At 38.4% G+C, this 20,234-nt stretch overlaps 1 protein-coding gene across 13 annotated transcripts in view; it reads right to left on the bottom strand.

Annotated features, from left to right (window-relative positions):
* DTNA (dystrobrevin alpha) overlaps nucleotides 1-20,234 on the bottom strand; it is a 446,516-nt gene that overhangs the window by 112,861 nt on the left and 313,421 nt on the right. For all 13 annotated transcript variants that reach the window (XM_004386871.1, XM_004386875.1, XM_004386870.1 and 10 more), the window contains one exon: nucleotides 8,462-8,675. In XM_004386871.1, the coding sequence (XP_004386928.1) occupies nucleotides 8,462-8,675 (214 nt within the window). The remainder of the gene's footprint in view (nucleotides 1-8,461; nucleotides 8,676-20,234) is intronic.

Genomic DNA, 20,234 nt, shown 5'->3' on the forward strand with positions numbered 1-20,234 from the left:
AGTTTCAGAGTCTCTTCTGACATCCATTTTGGTCTTTTCTTTCTTTCCTGTCTTTTTAATGACCTCTTGCTTTTTTCATGTATAATGTCCTTGATGTCATTCCACAACTCGTCTGGTCTTCGGTCATTAGTGTTCAATGCATCAAATCTATTCTTGAGATGGTCTCTAAATTCAGGTGGGATATACTCAAGGCTCTCATGGACTTGTTCTAATTTTCTTCAGTTTCTACTTGAACTTGCATATGAGCAATTGATGGTCTGTTCCGCAGTTGGCCCCGGCCTTATTTTGACTGATGATACTGAGCTTTTCCATCGTCTCTTTCCATAGATGTAGTCAGTTTGATTCCTGTGTATTCCATCTGGTGAGGTCCATGTGTAGAGTTGCCGTTTATGTTGGTGAAAAAAGGTATTTGCAGTGAAGAAGTCGTGGTATTGCAAAATTCTATCATGCGATCTCCGACACTGTTTCTATCACCAAGGCCATATTTTCCAACTACTGATCCTTCTTCGTTTCCAACGTTTGCATTCCAATCACCAGTAATTATCAATGAAACCTGAGTGCGTGTTCGATCAATTTCAGACTGCGGAAGCTGGTAAAAATCTTCAATTTCTTCATCTTTGGCCTTAGTGGTTGGTGCATAAATTTGAATCACAGTCATATTAACCACTTATTTAGTTACTCAGTAAATATCTATTGGCATTGTCCCAGAGGTTGGGGATGCAAAGATGAATAAGACATGCCTCCTATGCTTCATTTGTTCAATGTCTACTGGGGAGAAAGGGCCAAAACCAGTTAATTTCAATACAACATATTATTACAAAGGGCAAGGACCTTGTCTTATTCATCTTTCATCCCCAGCCTATCATAGCACTTAGCACATATGTTTGCTACATTAATGAATGCACAAGTGAAAAGGAACTTTCTGACTTAGTATTTAAGATATATATTGAGAAATACTGTTTGAGTAAATTTACAATGATTGATTTTAGTCCATAAGATTAGAAGATGCAGTTTATGTGATGCATTGAATTTAGAACTGATCACATAAAACATAATTCCTCTTGTTTTTAGGATAGTGAAGTTAACCTATGAACAGAGACCCCTTATTTGGCCCCGGCATCTCTGTGGACTCACCACAAAGTTAGCAAAACATCTGGGAAGAGAACTCAGTTGTCCTCATAGCACTGAGCCAGCTGAGGTTGCCAGGGGCTCCTCCTAAACGGAAGGAGCCAGTACTGTTGAGACACCTCCCTCCCCAACTGGCTATAGGGAATCAAGATCTGTGGAGTTTGGAGAACTGTGTACCTTGGTACATAGCACAAAATCATTCTTTCCTCATGTGTGGTAGGAAGGCAACTATTATATACTTACCTATTCTTGCAATTCTATCTGAGATTGATAAACATCATCTGAATTTGACAGCTACTAATGCTAAGGATGAGGAACCCTCATGGAGCAATGGTTAAAGCGCTCAGCTGCCAACCAAAAGCCCGGGTTTGAGCCCACCAGTTGCTCTGCAGGAGAAAAGACTGGAGATCCGCACCTGGAAAGATTACAGCCTGGGCCACCCTATGGAGCAGTTCTACTCTGTCATATAGGGTCGTTATGAGTCGGAATTGACTCAATGGCACACAATAACAACAATACTAAGGATGGAGTTAAAACTGGTGCAAACAGTTAAAATGCTAACTGAAAGGCTGGTGGTTCAAGTCCACCCAGAGGCATCTTGGAAGAAAAGCGTGGCAATCTACTTCTGAAAAATTAGCTGTTGAAAACCCTATGGAGCATAGTTCTATTCTGATACACATGGGGTCCCCCATGAGTTGGAACTCACTCAATGGCAACTGGTTTTTAATGCTAAACGTTATCAGGGAATTAAAACACGAGGCAGTAAGTAAGGCACAAAGGGAGGGGCATTAATTACATCAAATTCCTTTTTAGATACAGGTAGTCTCCGACTCACAACGTATTTGAGTTATGATGAACCATAATTATGATCGTATATTTTTTTACTTTTGTACATCTTACTGTTAGTAATATGTACTACCCATTGCTGTTGAGTCAATTGCGACTTGGAGTGATCCCATATGACACAGTAGATACTGCCCCATAGGGTTTCCAAGGAGAAGCTGGTGGATTTGAATTGCCAAACTTTTGGTGAGCAGCCAAATGCTTAACCACTGTGCCACCAGGGCTCCAATATGTACTACATATAATGTTAAAATATATCTGTAAGTTTATATGTAATGTTTCCCATCCCCAAAGACAAAGATTGGATTTATAAAGATACTGATAATAAAAGGCAATAATAATGAAAACTAAAAAAAAAAAAAAAAAGTATTTGAGTATATGAGGTATTCAACTTAAGTTAGAACTGACTTACGACAGAGTCATCGGAATGAAACCCTGTTCTAAATCGGGGACTACCTGTATTGTTACTGTGTATATTGGAGTAGAGAATATGTTAATAAGTTGAGTTGTTAAGCACTGTGGTATACTGGAATGAAGTTGGGCTTTGGAGTCAAGCAGAGCAGGGGTACAATTCTGGTTATACCATTTAGTAGTTGAGGCTATATTGATGCGTCTGAGTGACCCTGGGCAAATTTCTAATGTTTTTCCCCTGAACTTCAGGGTCACAATCAGTATATTGTGCCTTGCTAGGTTGTTTTGAAAATGGTATAAGATTAAAATAAAGCACCTTGCAGAGTCCCTAGCACATCCTAGATGTTCAATAAACAGCATCTCTTACTGACTATCTCCTATAAGAGTTTGTGCCCAACCAAAGCACCAAACTCACTCCAAGGCCAGATTATCAACCTAGGCAGCATAAGGCTCATTGGTACAATTTTTTGATTACGTGTGTTTGAAACCGTATCTTGTATCCATTCTTTCCCACCCTACCCCTCCAATGAAATGCCATCTGCCACTCATCCAAAGTAGAAGTCTGACAGAAAGATGAGAGGCAGTAAGCATGTTCAATTTACCTAAATTGTGAAAATTCTTTGGGAAGTGATTCTATTTCAGTGACATGTAGGAATACTGAACAAAGTATTTTCCACCAGAACAAAATTTTACTTATTAGAGGAGAATGTTATATGAACATCTCGAATTTAAGAAATGCTAGGAAAAAACCACCAAGCCAAGTAAATACTGTTTCCAGTATTTAGTCTTAGCTATAGGTAATAAAAATAAAAGGGAAGAACATTTGGTTTTATATAACTCTTCTCTCTTTCCTTTGCTCTCACACATTCATATTGCCTCAAAAGCAAACAATATCTTTCATTGGCACAAAAAGAAATGCCTGTGTACCTTGTAGTACATCTCACATTAAATATCACAATCATTTTTAAAATTCAAAAGGCAGAAGGATTTTGGCAGCGTTCCAGGATTATTTTATATCCACCCATTTGAAATAGTGCTGTGGTACCTTTCAGAGTGTCACGGGGCTCGGCAGTGGGAACAGCAGTTAATGGTTCAGCGAGGTGGAATATGTCAAACCGAGAGGAAAATACCAGCATTTTGTATTCACTATGTAAGACTATTATAGGATGGATCTGGAGTTTTGAGTAACTGTCATAAAATTGCCTCTAATGCTACAATGTAAAAATTTTCCACCCAAATATTTCTTTCATATATGCTCATCAAATATCTCTAAATACCACACACTGGAAAGGTTAGGAATGTGAGTAAAATAATAGCATCTTGTAATGAGCTCAGTAGGTCAGGGAAAAAAAAAGTACATTAATTCTGATATTTTAAAATAAAATCTTGATTTTTAAAAAATATAAATAGAGCTGAACTTAAACTGATTCCTGAAACAAAATGATTATTTCCCTACTCATCTCATCTAGTATGAAGCTGTATAACCTGCAAGTTATTTAATCACTCTACATCTCAACTTCATCAGCTCCTTAACTTGGAAAATTGTAATAAAAATGTTGCCAAACTACTCAGATTGTTGGTGCACAATAAAAGCTTAATACATCTTAGCTATTGTAATCATTATATTATTATTTTGTGAGAATTGGCATTAAGTATATATCTTGCCCTCTGAAAGTGGGAAAATTACTGTTTCTTTTATTATTTATCATTGTCCTACTATGATTTTGGGGTGACTGGATATATGTGAAAATGATATTTGCTAAATAAAAACAAGGCCACTGTCACATCATCTACTTTGAGGCACTGTCCTAAGAAGGAAGATTCTATTAACTGAAATGAGATTAAGTCAATGAGACAAAAGTTTTCGTTAATGTTTCCCAGAGAAGTAGGAGGAAAGTAACAGAAGTGGATTGAAGTTGTTTTGTGAAAATAGGATCACTCACATTAGTAACCATGAACATCTAGTTCTCTTCTGTATGAAGCAAAAGTAAAAATAGAGGATGTGAATCTCGGTGACAGAGCAAATGTGGGTGCACTAGCCTTGGGAATATAAAAAAGATTTATAACCAAAAGGTCAGCAGTTCGAATCCACCAGGTGCTCCTTGGAAACCCTATGGGGTAGTTCTACTCTGTCCTTTAGGGTTGCTATGAGTCGGAATTGACTTGACGGTAATGGGTTTTTGAATCTCAAAAAAAGAATTAAAAGTAATTAGTGTGACAAGACCTAAGAAGGATCAACCTTGGATTTTCACTCATTCATGTACTGGATATTGTCTCAGGTGCTATGCAAACAAAGAAGAGCAGGACAGAGTCTCACCTTAAAGTGGCTTGTGGGGGGCAGTCATATAAACAGTAAGCTACGCACTACAACAGCAGGACCTGGGGGAGTGTGATCAACTCGGCTGTGAAAAATGAAGAGCTTCCCAATATATCACAGTATGTGACCCTGCCTCTCAAAAAGACCTCACATTACAGACTTTATAATTATTTTTATCTTTTAACTTTCCATCATGTTTTTCTTTTGAGTTACTCTTTATTTCCTTAAAAAAAAAAAAAGTAAAAATCCTTAGAATGCTTCAAAGAAGATTTTTCACTGGCATATGGACAAGAGGTGAGAGAAAAAGGCGCTGCCAATTTGTCAGCAGATTCTGAAGGAAAGAGCCTCATGTGGGAAGCTCCTGGCATCAGAGATGGGAAGGAGGCAGGCCAATTCCTGGGGTGATTGAAGGAAAGAAAAAAGCGGAAGAGACTCGTGCGAGGCCCTGGCTATTTTACCATATATCTTCTTCTCTCTCAGCCCCTTCTCCTCTCTTCTGACACCTCTTTTCCCATCCTTCCCAGGCACATCTATCCATTGTCCTAAAGAAACAAAACAAAAAAAAAAACAAACCTGTTGCCGTCAAGTGGATGCCGACTCACAGCTATCCTAAAGGACAGAGTGGAACTGCCCCACAGGGTTTCCAAGGAGTGCCTGGTGGATTCAAATTGCTGACTTTTTGGTTAGCAGCCGTAGCTCTTAACCACTATACCACCAGGGTTTCTATCCATTGTCTTAGAGACTGGAAAAAAGACTGCAGCTGGGCATCGACAATGTCTGCTTAGGAGTCGGTTGGTAATAGCTCATTGGGTGACCCCTCCCAAGGACACAGTTATTTTTAGAAGGAAAGTTGGGAAGAACAAAAGTCTTCTACACTCAAGAGACTGCCACTTCAGTGACAAAACAGCACAGACTGGCATAGGCCATTGGGGTCAAATGCTAGCTCCTAACATTCTGTAAATCACCCTACAAATGTAATTATGCACTGTATCTTCTAAGAGGTTGGCTTGGCCAAAGAGCAGAACAATACTGCAACCAGGAACTTATCATGGTCTACAGTAAGCTGACTGTATGGAACTAGATCCAGCTATTTTTTTGTGTTTGCATGGGAAGGCGTTTGCGATTCTGGGAACTATGGTTGTGAGAAGGTGAGCCTGGTGTCCAGGGAAATCTTCAAGTGAAATGGGCTTTGATCCTCCATTTCAGGTTTCCATTTGCTTGGTAGAGCCCAACGGTCTGCATCTGGTGAATTTTAAAGCATCACCAAAAATGACCAAGTTTCTTTGAGTACAATTTCTTATTGCTCACGGGTTTAAACTGCTATACTGTCTTTTCTTTCGTTCATCTTTAACATTACCTCTTTAGAGTTAGGTTCTTAAGGCATCTCTTATCTTCCTTTTGAGTATTCTCTGATTTTTATAAGAAATAGCAGAAAATCTCCTAACTGTTTTGGTGGTTCTATAACAGCAACAACATGTCTTTGATCGACATATGAGGCTTATCTATGTCGGTCAAAATACTGAAAGCTCTCTTAAACACTTGGGCTGTGTCATATGACGGGTGGTCAGAAGTGACATCACATCCAGTTCCCATACTGGATCTCATTTGTATAAATAGAAGTTTACTGTTACAAGAAATAGAATTGAACATTCATTTTTTTCTTAAGTTTCTCTTGCTATAGATCTGCTTTTAAGTTACATTTCCAGTCAGTGACTGATGGCTTAAATCTCACATCTAAAATTCCAAAAGCCATTTGATGGAAAATTTTAGCAGCAGTAGAACTACTCATACATACTTGCTGTGCCAAAGGAAAGAAAGCAGAAAAAGTATCAGCAGACTGTAGTGTCTATGTGGATATGCTTATAAATCAGTACAATGGGATTATTGAAAGCATACATCAAGGGCCTTGCTGTCTATAAGAAGAGTAGTTATCAAACAAACATGTCTTCTGAACATTTGTGTGAATTGCGCCTTACCTTGAGTCCTTAAGCTTAGCACTGGTCAACCCTGAAATGATTCAGCTACATAAGTGGCTTTTTACAGAACAGTTCATCTCTATTTTTTTTCCTGTTTCTTTTTTTTATTGTTGTAAATACTTCTCTATTTTTTGAAATTATTTTCCCAATATTTCTAAACTGAAGTGAAAAATCTAACTCTATTAGTCTGAATCCCATATATTTCATAAAACATTATCTGGCCCTGTCTCTGTATTTACGGAATAAGTACAAATTACTTTTTGGCTTTGATTTCTTATGAGTCTGTACTCTGGCAATAACTCGGGATTAAGCAGGAATTTATAGTTCTCTTTTTACATTTTCCATTGTTACACAAACAGCCTCAGCAAAATAATAAATCCCCAGAGACTTTGGTGGCATGCCTGAAAGCTGCCAGACTCTTGTCAAGGGCACAGGATGGAAATGACGTTACAGAAATTCCACAGCCTGGTTCCACTCGGCCACCTGTCATGAGGAACCACAGCCTTGTCTACCTGCCCTACCACCTGGTTACCATAGCGATTGGGCCAAACCAATACATCTAGTTCTGAAGTCTGACAGAAGAAGCAAGGAATCTATCAAGCGGGACTGCTTATCCTAAAATTATTTATTTGAAGTCGAGCATTCTCAAAATACGAACACCAGGGAAACAATAACATACACTGGTACAGCTAAGCAGAACAATACGGCTACCACTCCAGGTTGCAGAGTGACAGCTGGTGACTTTTGTAAGTGAATGGCATAATAAAATCACGTGGCTGGAACATCTCCACTACCAAGGTGAAAATACTCTATGTATTGGTCAGACAAGGAGACTAAGCAAAATCGCCCAAGACTCTTAAAATGAGATGCTGAAATGTCAGGCTAGCTATTTTCCCTTTTAATATGCAAACCAAGTGGTAAAAATGGAGCTGTTGATATTATATGCAGACTAGGGACTACTGACAAAAGTCCTTTAGAAAATTTAGGCTGATAATGTAGTTCAGGGAAGTTCTTACATTTAATAAGGCTGCCACAAATGCCTTGGAAAAAAAGCCTTAGCTGGACCCCTAAGTCCCCACTGTGCTACTACCATGCTGCATGACACTGGGCAAGTGCCAGTCTCGTTGTGCTTCAGTTGCCTCATCTGTAAAATAAGAGCTTTGGAGCAACAGTCTTCTAAGATCTCTGCCAGCTCTGAAATTCTTGGATTCTATGGGGGAAAATTATAAAATAATGAGGCTGAGTATTAAAAGTGGTGTGTGGGCACCATCACATTGTTTTATGGTGTCACATTATTGACCAGCCCATTTAACGCCAAGTCATGGTTACTTTCACTCGGATAGTCAAGAAACCCTTTTCAATTCCTTCCTTGATTGCTGTAGGGTCTTGTTATGACACCTCAGACACACTGCCTGAGATAATTTGCAAAGAAGAGAGTTAAAAACATCCCCCCACTTCATGCTTCATTAATTCACTCCACAGACATGTCATCATGCAGCATTTCAAGCGTCCACAGCTTCTAGGAAGCGTGGGATGAATTTAACTAAAGTCAGCATATAAAAGACAATTGTCCTCAAGTTGTTGTGGTATTATTTCGTTCTCTAGTCTTTTTCACACACTTAAAATTTATCTTAAAGACATGGAGTCTTTATTGGCATAAACAGCTGATTAACGATAAAGAGATAGTTGGTTACTCTAGAGAGTTATTTGGGAGAAAAGACCACGAAGTGCAAGAGGAAGAGAACACCAAATACCTAGAGTTAACAGACAATCAGAGGGAGCTTACGGATCAAAGGCTGCAAGCAGGAAGTTAAGCAGGAGGCTGATGGACTGTTCCACGTGGATTTGGTGAGTGGTTGGCATCCGTTTGTTGAGCTGGTAAAAAATGGTGGAAAGTACAGCCTCCAAGCGGGCCACATTGAGTTCTATGTTTGGGTCCAGGTTGTTCAGAGCATTTTCCCGCAATGCTTCTATGACGTTCCAAATGTCCACCAGGTGTACTGCATACAATTAAAGCAGAGTTAACATGTCAGCCCAAAGTGCACAGAAAGGTAAATTCATCATTTTGTATGTTACCAAATGTCCTGGTTTACTAGACTCTTCACGGTTTTGGTATGTGTTCAGCTGTTATAGATGGTTGACTTAAGTAAAGATATATAGTGCATGATCTCAAAGATTTGATGTCAATATATAATAGCAAGCAAATGATTTTATTAGACACCACCAAAACCCAAAAAACTATTGCCGTCGGTGAATTTCGACTCACAGTGACCCTGTAGGATAGAGTAGAACTGCCCCATAGGGTTTCCAAGGAGCGGCTGGTGGATCCAAACTGCTGACCTTTTGGTTAGCAGCTGAGCTCTTAACCACTGCACTACCAGGGCTCCACTAGACACCATAGTGAATAGTCACTTCTAATCTTAAAATTGACCCTTGAAATATAGCTTCTATCTCTACGTTTCATGTGAGGAATCTGAAGATCAGAGAAGTTAACTGACAAACGTAAAGTACAAGGCCAGTCAGTGGCAAAACTGGCATTCCGATCCAAGACGATCTGGCTTAAAAGCATTTCCCACTGACCCCTCAAAAAGAAAAGAAGACCAACACATTCTAGAATGCATTTGAAAGAATGTTTGAAAGAATATCAAAACTGCATTTGAATATTTAAAATGGTTTCATTTACTTATATATATTTTTAGTGGCATGAGGTTTGAATAAAAAAAATAAAGGGAAAGTTAATGGAGGCAAGAAGATGGGAAAAGGAAAAGTCATCTGTACCATACAGTAGCAGAAGTAAGTCACAGATCACCAAGCAACCTGGTCAAAAACAAGAAGTTGCTTGCCTACATTATTGGCCAGCTGATTTAATTTAAGTCATGGTTACTTTCACTAGGATAGTTAAGAAATCCAATTTTATTTCTTCTCTGTTTGCCCTGAGGTCTTCTTATGACATCCCAGAGATCATAATCACAATCAAGATAATGAATACATCCATTACCCCTCCTTTGTCACCCATTTCACTCCCTGAGCCAGGCAACTACTGATATGTCTTCTGTCACTATTTTATAGAATCTTGTACAACTGGAACCACATAGTATATACTCTTTTCTGTCTGGATTCTTTTACCTGGTGTAACTATATTGAGAGTCACTCATGTGGTTGCATATATCAATAGTTTGTGCCTTTTTATTGTTGAGTAGTATTCTATTATATGGATGTATCACGATTTGTTTATCTGCTCACTTGTTAATGGACATTTGGGTTGTTCCAGCTTTTAGTTATTATGAATAAAACTGCTATGAATATTCATCCACAAGTCTTTGTATACACATACATTTTTCACTTCTCTTGGTAAATACTAGGAATGAAGTGGCTGGGTTGTATGGTTAATTTTTAAAGAAATTTCCAAACTGTTTCCCAAAGTAGTTGTACTATTTTACATTCCCATTAGCAGGTCTATGAGAGTTCTAGTTCCTACATGTTCTTGGCAAGTTTAAGGCACATTTTTCATTATACTTTTGCATTTTCAAATAAATACTTTATTTTTTCTCAGTAAAACATATTGTTGTATTTCAGTCAGTTCTTAAGAAATGTGTACTCCATATATGCCTTTTCATTAATGACTACTTAGTTTTTATCTCCTACGTCTATGCTCACTTCTGACACTGTATTTGGGCTCCTACTATGTGTGCTTGGCATTGAACTATATGATCATGTGTTTTCTGGGTTCTTCTCTCTCTTTTAATCTGTCTGATCAGGTTCTGTGATTTCTCATTTTTTGTATAGGAGAATTTTATCACCAATTCCTTCTCTAAGACCCATTATTAAAACAACAAAGTATTTTGAAGTCAGCCTCTCTTTTCCGAGCCAAGTTTGACTGTTCTGGGGTTCCCTTCCTTGGTGAATGGCGCCTCCCCCCACTCTCCATTCCCCTGCTCCAGCAAGAATTTGGATTCCATCCTTGGGTCCTATGCTTATCTCTCATCCTATCAATGACCAAGCCCTATGGACTCTATCTCCTTTATAATGCTTTAATCCCTCCATTTCTATGGACTCTTATTGCCCTCACCTAATTCCATCACCCAGTATCATCACCATTATGTCTTATTGAGATGACCGAGTCAGCATTATCTTCATTTTCCCCTACTCCAAGTCTTCCTGTACACTGCAGCCAGAGTGATATTTCTGAACTGCAAATCTGATATGCCACTTGTATGCTGCTTAAAGTCCTTTAATAACCTCCCCTTCACTTTTAATCCAAACTCTTGAACATGGCTTGCAAAGTTCTTTTTGATCTAGTCCCTGAGTACTTCTCCTCCGTGTCTTATCTATCATAACTTAGTGTCAGCACCACTTCCTCAAGGATGTCTTTCTGGATCCTAGCCTCTAGGTTTTGTCCCCCTCCTATGTACCACCTTAGAACCTTGTTCTACCCCATTGCAGCAATTAGTGTGCAGTGCACTCTCTTGTGTGAACTAGTTGGTTGGTTGTCTGTTTTCCCCCTGTATTGCTCGTGCCACAGGAAGTGACGACTGTATTTTTATACTAATAACGCATATCTTCTGTGTTTGTTTGCCAACTGTGATCTCCCCCCGTGAGGTATTTTTGTAAGCATCCTTTGCTAATTTTTTTTTTTTTTACAGCAACATGTAAAAAAGAAAAAAATTGGCATAGTGGTACTTATGAAAATATCTTGTAGGGGGAGGGCACGTTGGCAAACAAATGTAGAAGGCATGTGTTATTTGCCTTAAATTATGGTAAGTCTGTTTTTATAACTGATGCACACACCTAGCACCATCACAGTGCCTTACATATCATAGACTCAATAAACATTTGTTGCCCAAATGAACAAATAACAAGGAAATGACTCCACAGAGAAACAAGGTTTTCTAAGGGTGCATTCTATTTCTAAAAAGGCAGTAAGGCCCAGTTGCGGAGAATTATACAGGTCTTGGTTTGAATCTTGGGTATATTGTCAGTGAAGTAACTTAAGTTTTCTAAGTCTCCATTTTAGATAAATGAGATTGATAATAGCACCTGCCCTCAGATGATTATTTTGAGGATTAAGATTAATTGAGATAATGACTGTAAAATGCTTGGTACCATGCATGTCGCATAGGAAATAATAATTGTTAGCTATTATTATGGATAAACTCAATGTTCACAAATCATATGAAAGTTATTAAAAATACATATGTTCCATATTTGTGTCCCCACACATTCAAGGTCTCAGTATTGGAAAAATAAAATATTAATTCTGGATTACTCTGAGAATGAACAATTATAAACGATTTAAATAAAACCTAGTTTTCGTAAGTATATGTAAGGTACTGTGGTCAGTCCTGGGGTTTCAATAATAAACAAGGCAGGTATGGTTCCTGCCTAGGGGAGCTACTGCCTGGTGGGGATACAGACATGGCTCACGTAATCACACAAACAGATGATCAGAATTATGACATACTGTGACACAGAGGGTGTTAGATACAAAACAGGAGATTACAATATGCTCATGAAGGGGTCAGGAGACCAAGATAAGGCTGGAGGGGCACTGGAGTCATGACAAGGAGACTGGTCTTCATGCTGAGAGTGTGAAGTTACTCAGGGGTTTAAGTAGGAAAGTGACATAATCAGAAATGCAGCTAAAAGAGATCTTCCTGCCTGCAATTGAAGAAAGGGCAGGAGATTGGCAGGCATATATGTGCAATGTTATTTTTGTTAGTTGCCATCAGGTACGCTCCAACTCACGGAGACCTTAGGTATAACATAATGAAATTTGCCTGGTCCCCCACCATCTTCATAATCATTGGTATGCTTGTGTCCATTGTTATAGCTGTTGTGCCAGTCTACCTCATTGAGGGTTTCCCTTGACCCTCGACTTTATCAAACATGATGTCCTTTTCTAGCAACTGGTCTTTTCCAATGACTGTTCAAAGTCAGCAGAAGAGCTCTCGACATCCTGGCTTCTCAGGATTATTCCGGTTGTATTTCTTCTAAGACTGAGCAGAGTAGCTGGAGCCTATTGTTGTAGTCCAAGCAAGTAGTATTTTGCACAGGGGGTAGTAGTACACAGAAAAATTGTAATCATGCACACTGTAAGTACTTATTTTCGAGGGATGGCATATTAGAAAGGATACAGGTTTTACAATCACAAAGATTTAGGTTTCATTCCTGGCTTTACCCACAACTCGTCTGTCAGTTGGTCGCACTGTGGTGGCTTGCATGTTGCTGTGATGCTGGAAGCAACGCCACTTGTATTTCAAATACCAGTAGGTATTTCAAATGTCCACACTGGACAGGTTTCAGTGGAGCTTAGAGACTAAGACAGACTAGGAAGAAATACCTGGCAGTCTACTTCTGAAAATATTGACCAGTGAAAACCTTATGAAAGCAGTGGAACATTGTATAATATAGTGCCAGAAAATGAGCCACTCAGGTTGGAAGGTACTCAAAATACAGCAGAGGAAAAGTAGTCTCCTTAAAGTAGAGTCAACCTTAATGATGTAGATGGAGTGAAGTTTGCTGGACCTTCATTTACTCAAGTGGCATGACTCAAAATGAGAAGAAAAAGCTACAAACATCCATGAATAATCGGGACATGGAATGTACAAAGTATGAATCTAGGAAAATTGGAAATCATCAAAAAATGAAATGGAACTCATAAAGATCAATATCATAGGTATCAGTGAGATGAAATAGATTGGTATTGGCCATTTTGAAACAAGAATCCTATGGTCTACTCTGCTGGGACCGACAAATTGAAGAGAAATGGCATCACATTCATCGTCAAAAAGAACATTTCAAGATCTATCCTGAAGTACAATGCTGTTGGTGATAGGGCAATACTAGTACCAACTACTAATGCCAAAGATGAAGAAATTGAAGACTGAAGATTTTTACCAACTTCTGCAGTCTGAAATTGATCAAACATGCAATTAAGATGCACTGATAATTACTGGTGATTAGAATGCAAAAGTTGTCCAACCAACTGGAAGAGTTCCATATTTGTGCCCATTCCAAAGAAAGCTGATCAAACAGAATACAGAAATTATCAAACAATATCCTTAGTATTACATGCAAGTAAAATTTTGCTGACGATAATTCAAAAATGGTTGCAGCAGTACATCGACAGGAAACTGCCAAAAATTCAAGCTGGATTCAGAAGAGGACGAGGAATGAGAGATATCACTGCTGATGCCAGAGGGATCTTGGCTGAAGGCAGAGTACCAGAAAGATGTTTACCTATATTTTCTTGACTATATAAAGGCATTTGACTGTCTGAATCATAAATTATGGATAACATTGCGAAGAATGAGAATTCCAGAACACTTAATTGTGCTCATGAGGAACCTGTACATAGACAAGGGGCTATTGCGTTGTTTAAAATCAGAAAAGGTGTGCGTCGTGGTTGCATCCCTTCACCATACTTCTTCAATCTGTATGCTGAGCAAATAATCTAAGAAGCCAAACTATATGAAGAAGAACATGGCATCAGAACTGGAGGAAGACTGATCAACAAACTGCAACATGCTGTCGAAAGCAGAGGACCTGAAGCACTTACTGATGAAGAACAAAGAATACAGCCTTCAGTATGGATTACACTTCAAAATAAAGAAAACAAAGAGTCTCACAACTGGACCGATAAACGACATCATGATAAATGAAGAAAATATTGAAGTTGTCAAGGATTCTATTTTACTTAGGTCTATAATCAACACCCATGGAAGTAGCAGTCAACAAATCAAATGACGTATTGCATTGGACAAATCTGCTGCAAAGACTTCTTTAAAGTGTTTGAAAGAAAAGATGTCACTTTGAGGACTAAGGTACACCTAACCCAAGCCGTGGTATTTTCAATTGCCTCTTATGCATGTGAATGCTGGACAATGAATTACAGTGCTGGTGAAAAGTATTGAATATACCACAGACTGCCAGAAGAACGAACAAATCTGTCTTAGAAGAAGTACAGCCAGAATGCTCCTTAGAAGCAAGGACTGTGAGACTTCATTTCACATACTTTGGACATATTATTAGGGGGGACCAGTCTCCGGAGAAGAACATCATCATGCTTGGTAAAGTAGAGGGTCAGCAAAAGTGAGGAAGAAACTCAATGAGATGGACTGACACAGTGGTTGCAACAGTGAGCTCAAGCATAGGAATGATTGTGAGGATGGCGCAGGACAAGGCAGTGTTTCATTCGGTCGTACATAGGGTTGCTATGAGTCGGAAGAGACTTGATGGCATCTAACTACAAAAACCTGGCTCTACTAATAACTAACTATAAAACCACAAGCAGTTATTTCACCTCTATAAACTCTGTTATTTCCTGTTAGGAAATGAGGAAAGTAATGCCATCCTGAGGGTGTTCTGGTATGGACAAAAGAGAAAATGTATGTTCAAGTGCTGACCACAGTGGTTGGCACATAACAGGTGTTCAACAAATGACAGCTATTAGTGTTAAAGCAATTAAGCACTCACTGATCTATAGCAATGTCCTGCTATTAATTTACATCATTTATAAAACATAGGTTTTAGCCCAATCCTCCAAAGTCAATAAAGTAACCAACACATATTTTTGAGTATATACAGTAAAACCCATGAGAGCCGGAACTCAAAGGGACTTCCTTGTTTTTCTAGGTCTTGCAAGTTTTCTACCTTTGAAAGTGTACCATTTTTCTATTGCTCGTTTTAGTGGAAAATATTTGAGTTTTCCTTCTCTGACAGGTTTTGGCCTTACAGTTCCGGCTTTTGCAGATATTACTGTTATGTGGGTGAAGCACATAAACACATCCCCGCCTCAGAAGCGGATATTTATTAAGCTGTCATAAATTCTAAGTTAGCAGAGTTTAAATTGATTTTACTGTATTCAATAATTAGAAAACTGATGAAGAACCAAACCCACTGCCCTCAAGTTGATTCCAACTCACAGGGACCCTATAGGACAGAGTAGAACTTCCCACAGGGTTTCCAAGACCGTAATCTTTACAGAAGCAGACTCCCACATCTTTCTCCTGCGGAGTGGCTGGTAGGTTCAAACCATGGACCTTTTGGTTAGCAGCCGAGCTCTTAATCACTGTGCCATCAGAGCTTCTTGATGAGGAAGGTCCTCTTTAGTAAAGATTCTTTGGAAATTTTATTTCATCGATACTTTCGGAAGTGCAGATTATAATGAAGACAAGTGCAAGGTCTAGATGTCTAGGGCAGTTGGCTGGGTTCTGATCTGCTTCGCTTACTGGCTATCCATATCACCTCAGGCAAGTTACATGACTTCCTTAAGTTTTGGCTTCCCATTTGTAAAACGGGGACTTTAATAGTTACTCCATTACAGAGTTTTTGCTTTAAATATTTTATTGTGTTTGAGGTGAAACTTTACAGAGCAAATTAACTTCCCATTCAACAAATTGTATACAAAATGTTCCATGACATTGGTTGCAATCCCCACACTGTGTTAACACTCCCCCTATTTCCACCTTGAGTTCCCTGTTTCCTTTTATCGGGTTATCTGACCATTTCCTGCCTTCTCATCTATCCTTTCGGTCAATTGTTGCCCTTTTGGTCACATATAATTATTTGTTCTATGGAGCACGTTCTTTTCAGGTGTTACTGTTTATTTTATAGGCCTGTCTATTGCTTGGCTGGAAGGTGGTTTCTGGGAATGGCTGCAGTTCCAAGTCAGAGGGGTGTCTTAGGGCCATACTCTTGGGGGTTCCTCAGTCTCTATCAGGCCAGTAAGTCTGGTCTTTTTTTTATGAATTTGATTTTTTGTTCTACATTTTTCTCCTGCTCTGCCTGGGACTGACCCTCTATTGTGATTCCAATCAGAGTGGTCAGTAGCAGTAGCCGGGCACCATCTAGTTCTGGTCTCGGGGTTGTGCCAGTTGTGGTGTATGTGGTCTGTTAGATCTTTGGACTAATTGCTCCCTTGAGTCTTTGGTTTTCTTCACTCTCCTTTACTCTGGACGGGAAGAGAACACTAGTTGTATCTTAGATGGCTGCTCCCAAGCTTTTAAGACCTCAGATGCTATTCACCATAGTAGGATGTAGAACATTGTTTTATGCACTTTGTTACGCCAATTGACGTAGAAGTCCCTTAAGTCTATAGTCCTTAGCCTTCAAGCCTAGTATCTTGGTCCCAGGAAGTGTTTGGTGGTGCATAAGAAGTTTCTATGACTGTGCCCCTTGTATGTTCTATTGTCTATATTAGTATACATGGAACATCTACAAATATGTAGGTAGAGATAACCACAACCTAACCTGTATCTATAGGTGGATGCATTTCCTTACATCCCCCCATGCCTCTTTAGCATACCTATTTACCTGTGTATCCCTTCATAAAATATTTTTTGCTAATGCTGTTGTTGCAGGATTGTTTGTTATAGTAATTGCTATAGCTGCCTTTTGTTCTTGTGTTCCTCTCAGTGTCTTCCTTTGCCTTTGTCATGTTGTGCTGACTTCCCCCATACTGTGACCTACCTTTCCCTTCACCAATATTACCACATGTCTTGTTACTATCTATTTAGTAATTTACCTTTCCTTCCCCTCCCATCCCTGGTAACCATCAAAGAATTTTGTATTTTTGTGTGTGTGTCTGTGTGTGTGTAAACCCTTTCTTGGTTTTTTAAATAATAGTGGTCTCGTACAATATTTGTCCTTTTGTGATTGGCTTATTTCACTCGGCATAATGTCCTCCAAATTCATCCATGTTTTGAGATGTTTTGCAGGTTCATCGTTCTTGTTGCCTAGTACTCCACTGTGTGTATGTACCACAGTTTTTTATTCATCCATTGATGGGTACTTATGTTGTTTCCATCTTTTTGCTATTGTGAATAATGCTGCAAAGAACATGGATGTGTATGTGTCTATTCATGCCACGGCTCTTATTTCTCTAGGGTATACACCTAGGAGTAGGATTGTTGGATCATTCTAGCTTTTTAAGGAAGTGCCATATCATTTTCCATAGTGGTTGTACCATTTTACATTCCTACTAGCAGTGTGTAAGAACTCTAGTCTTCCCACAACTTCACCAGCATTTGTTGTTTTCTGTTTTTTTTGACTAGTGCCACTGATGTTGGGGTGAGATGACATCTCACTGTAGTTTCAATTTGCATCTCTCCAATGGCTAATGATCGTGAGAATTTCTTCATATGTTTGCTAGCCACCTGAATGTCTTCTTTGGAGAAGCGTCTGTTCATATCCTTTGCCCATTTCTCAACTGGATTGTTTGTTGTTAAGGTGTTGAAGTTTTCTGTAAATTTTAGAGATTAATCACTTGTTGGATATGTCATAGCCAATTTTTTTTTTTCCCCAGTCTGTACGTTTTCTTTTTACTCTTTTGGAGAAGTCTTTTGATGAGCATAAGTGTTTAATTTTTAGGTGGTCCCATTCATCTAGTTCATCTTCTGCTGTTTGTGCATTTTCAGTTATGGTTGGTATTCTATTTATGCCATATATTAGGGCCCCTAGGGTTGTCCCTAACTTTTCTTCCATGATCTTTATAGTTGTAGGATTTATATTTAGGTCTTTGATCCATTTTGATTTAGTTTTTGTACATGGTGTGAGGTATGGGTCCTGTTGCATTTTTCTACAGATAGATATCCAATTATGCCAGCACCATTTGTTAAAGAGACTGTTTCTTCCTCACTAAATGAACTTTGGCCCTTTTTTGAAGATCAGCTGTCCATATGTGGATGGATTTACTTCTGGGTTCTCAATTCTGTTTCATTGGTCTATGTGTCTGTTGTTGTACCTGTACCAGGCTGTTTTGACTACTGTGGCTGTGCAGTAGGTTCTGAGATTAGGAAGTTGTGAGGCCTCCTACTTTGTTCTTCTTCTTCAATACTGCTTTACTTTTCTGTGGCCTCTTTCCTTTCCATATAAAGTTCACGATAAATTTTTCCATCTCGTTAAAGAATGCTGTTGGAATTTGGATCAAGATTGTATTATATCTATATATCACCTTGGGTAGTATTGACATTTTCACAATATTAAGTCTTCCTATACATGAGCATGGTACGTTTTTCCATTTATGTAGATATTTTTTGGTTTCTTGCAGTAGTGTTCTGTAGTTTTTTTTTTGTAAGCCTTTTATGTCCCTGGTTAGATTTATTCCTAAGTATTTTATTTTTGAGTGGGCTATTTTAAATGGTATTGTTTTCCTGGTTTCCTTTTTGAAGTTCTCTTTGTTGGCATTGAAGAATCTGACTGATTTTTGTATGTTGATCTTGTATCCTGCTACTTTGCTGAATCCTTCTGTTAGGTCCAGTAACTTTATTGCAGAGTCTGTGGGATTTTCTGTATAGGACTATATCATTTGTGAATAGGGATAGTTTTACTTCTTTCTTGCCAATCTGAACCCCCTCTTTATTTCCTTTTCTTGACTGATTGCTCTAGCTAGGACTTTCAGTACAATGAAGAATAGGAGTGGTAATAAAGTGCACCCTTGTCTAGTTCACATTTTCAAGGGGAATGTTTTCAGTAACTCTCTGTTGAAGATAATGTTGGCTGTTGGTTTTGTGTAAATGTCTTTTATTATATTGAGGAATTTCCCTTCTATTCCTATTTTGCTGAGAGTTTTTGTCAAGAACAGGTGTTGGACTTTATCAAATGCCTTTTCTGTGTCAATTGAGATGATCATGTAGTTCTTTTGTCTTATTTATGTGGTGGATTACACTGATTGATTTTCTAATTTTGAATTATCCTTGTATACGTGGTATGAATATCACTTGGTCATGATTTTTTTTTTTTTTTTTTTTTTTTTTTTTTGTGATGTTCTTGCCTGGCTTTGGTATCATGGTTATGCTGGCTTCACAGAATGAGTTTGGGAGAATTTCTTCCTTTTCTGTACTCTGAAATCGTTTGAGTAGTATTGGTGTGAGCTCTTCTTTGAATGTTTGGTAGAATTTTCAGTGAAGTCATCTGAGCCAGGACTTTTTTTAGTTAGGTTTTTTTTTTTTTTTTTTAAATCTCATCGATTTCTTCTTTTGTTATGGGTCTGTTCAGACTCTCTCAGTCTGTGTTAATTTAGGTAGGAGTGTGTTTCTAGAAATTTGTCCATTTCATCTAGGTTTTCAAATTTGTTGGTGTATAATTTTTCATAGTATTCTGTTATGATTCTTTTTATTTCAGTTGGTTCTATTGTAACGTCACTCATTTCATTTCTTATTTGGGTTATTTGCTTCTTCTCCTATTTTTCTCTTGTCATTTTGGCCAGTGGTTTGTTGATTTTATTGATCCTTTTAAAGAACCAGCTTCTAGTCTTGTTGATTCTTTCTATTGTTTTTCTGTTCTCTGTTTTACTTATTTCTGTTCTAATCTTTATTATTTCCTTTCTTCTGGTAACTGTGGGTTTCTTTTGCTGCTCTTTTCTATTTGCTCAAGTTGTAGGGTAATGCTTTGATTTTTGTCCTTTCTTCTTCTTTGATATGTGCGTTTATAGCTATAAGTTGTCCTCTGAGTACTGCTTCTGCTGTGTCCCAAAGGTTTTGGTATGTTGTGTTTTCATTCTTGTTTGATTCTAGGAATTTTTTAATTTCATCTCTTATTTGTTCAACTACCCAGTGGTT

Source organism: Trichechus manatus, unplaced genomic scaffold (assembly GCF_000243295.1).
Source record: "Trichechus manatus latirostris isolate Lorelei unplaced genomic scaffold, TriManLat1.0 scaffold00175, whole genome shotgun sequence".
NCBI lineage: Eukaryota > Metazoa > Chordata > Mammalia > Sirenia > Trichechidae > Trichechus > Trichechus manatus.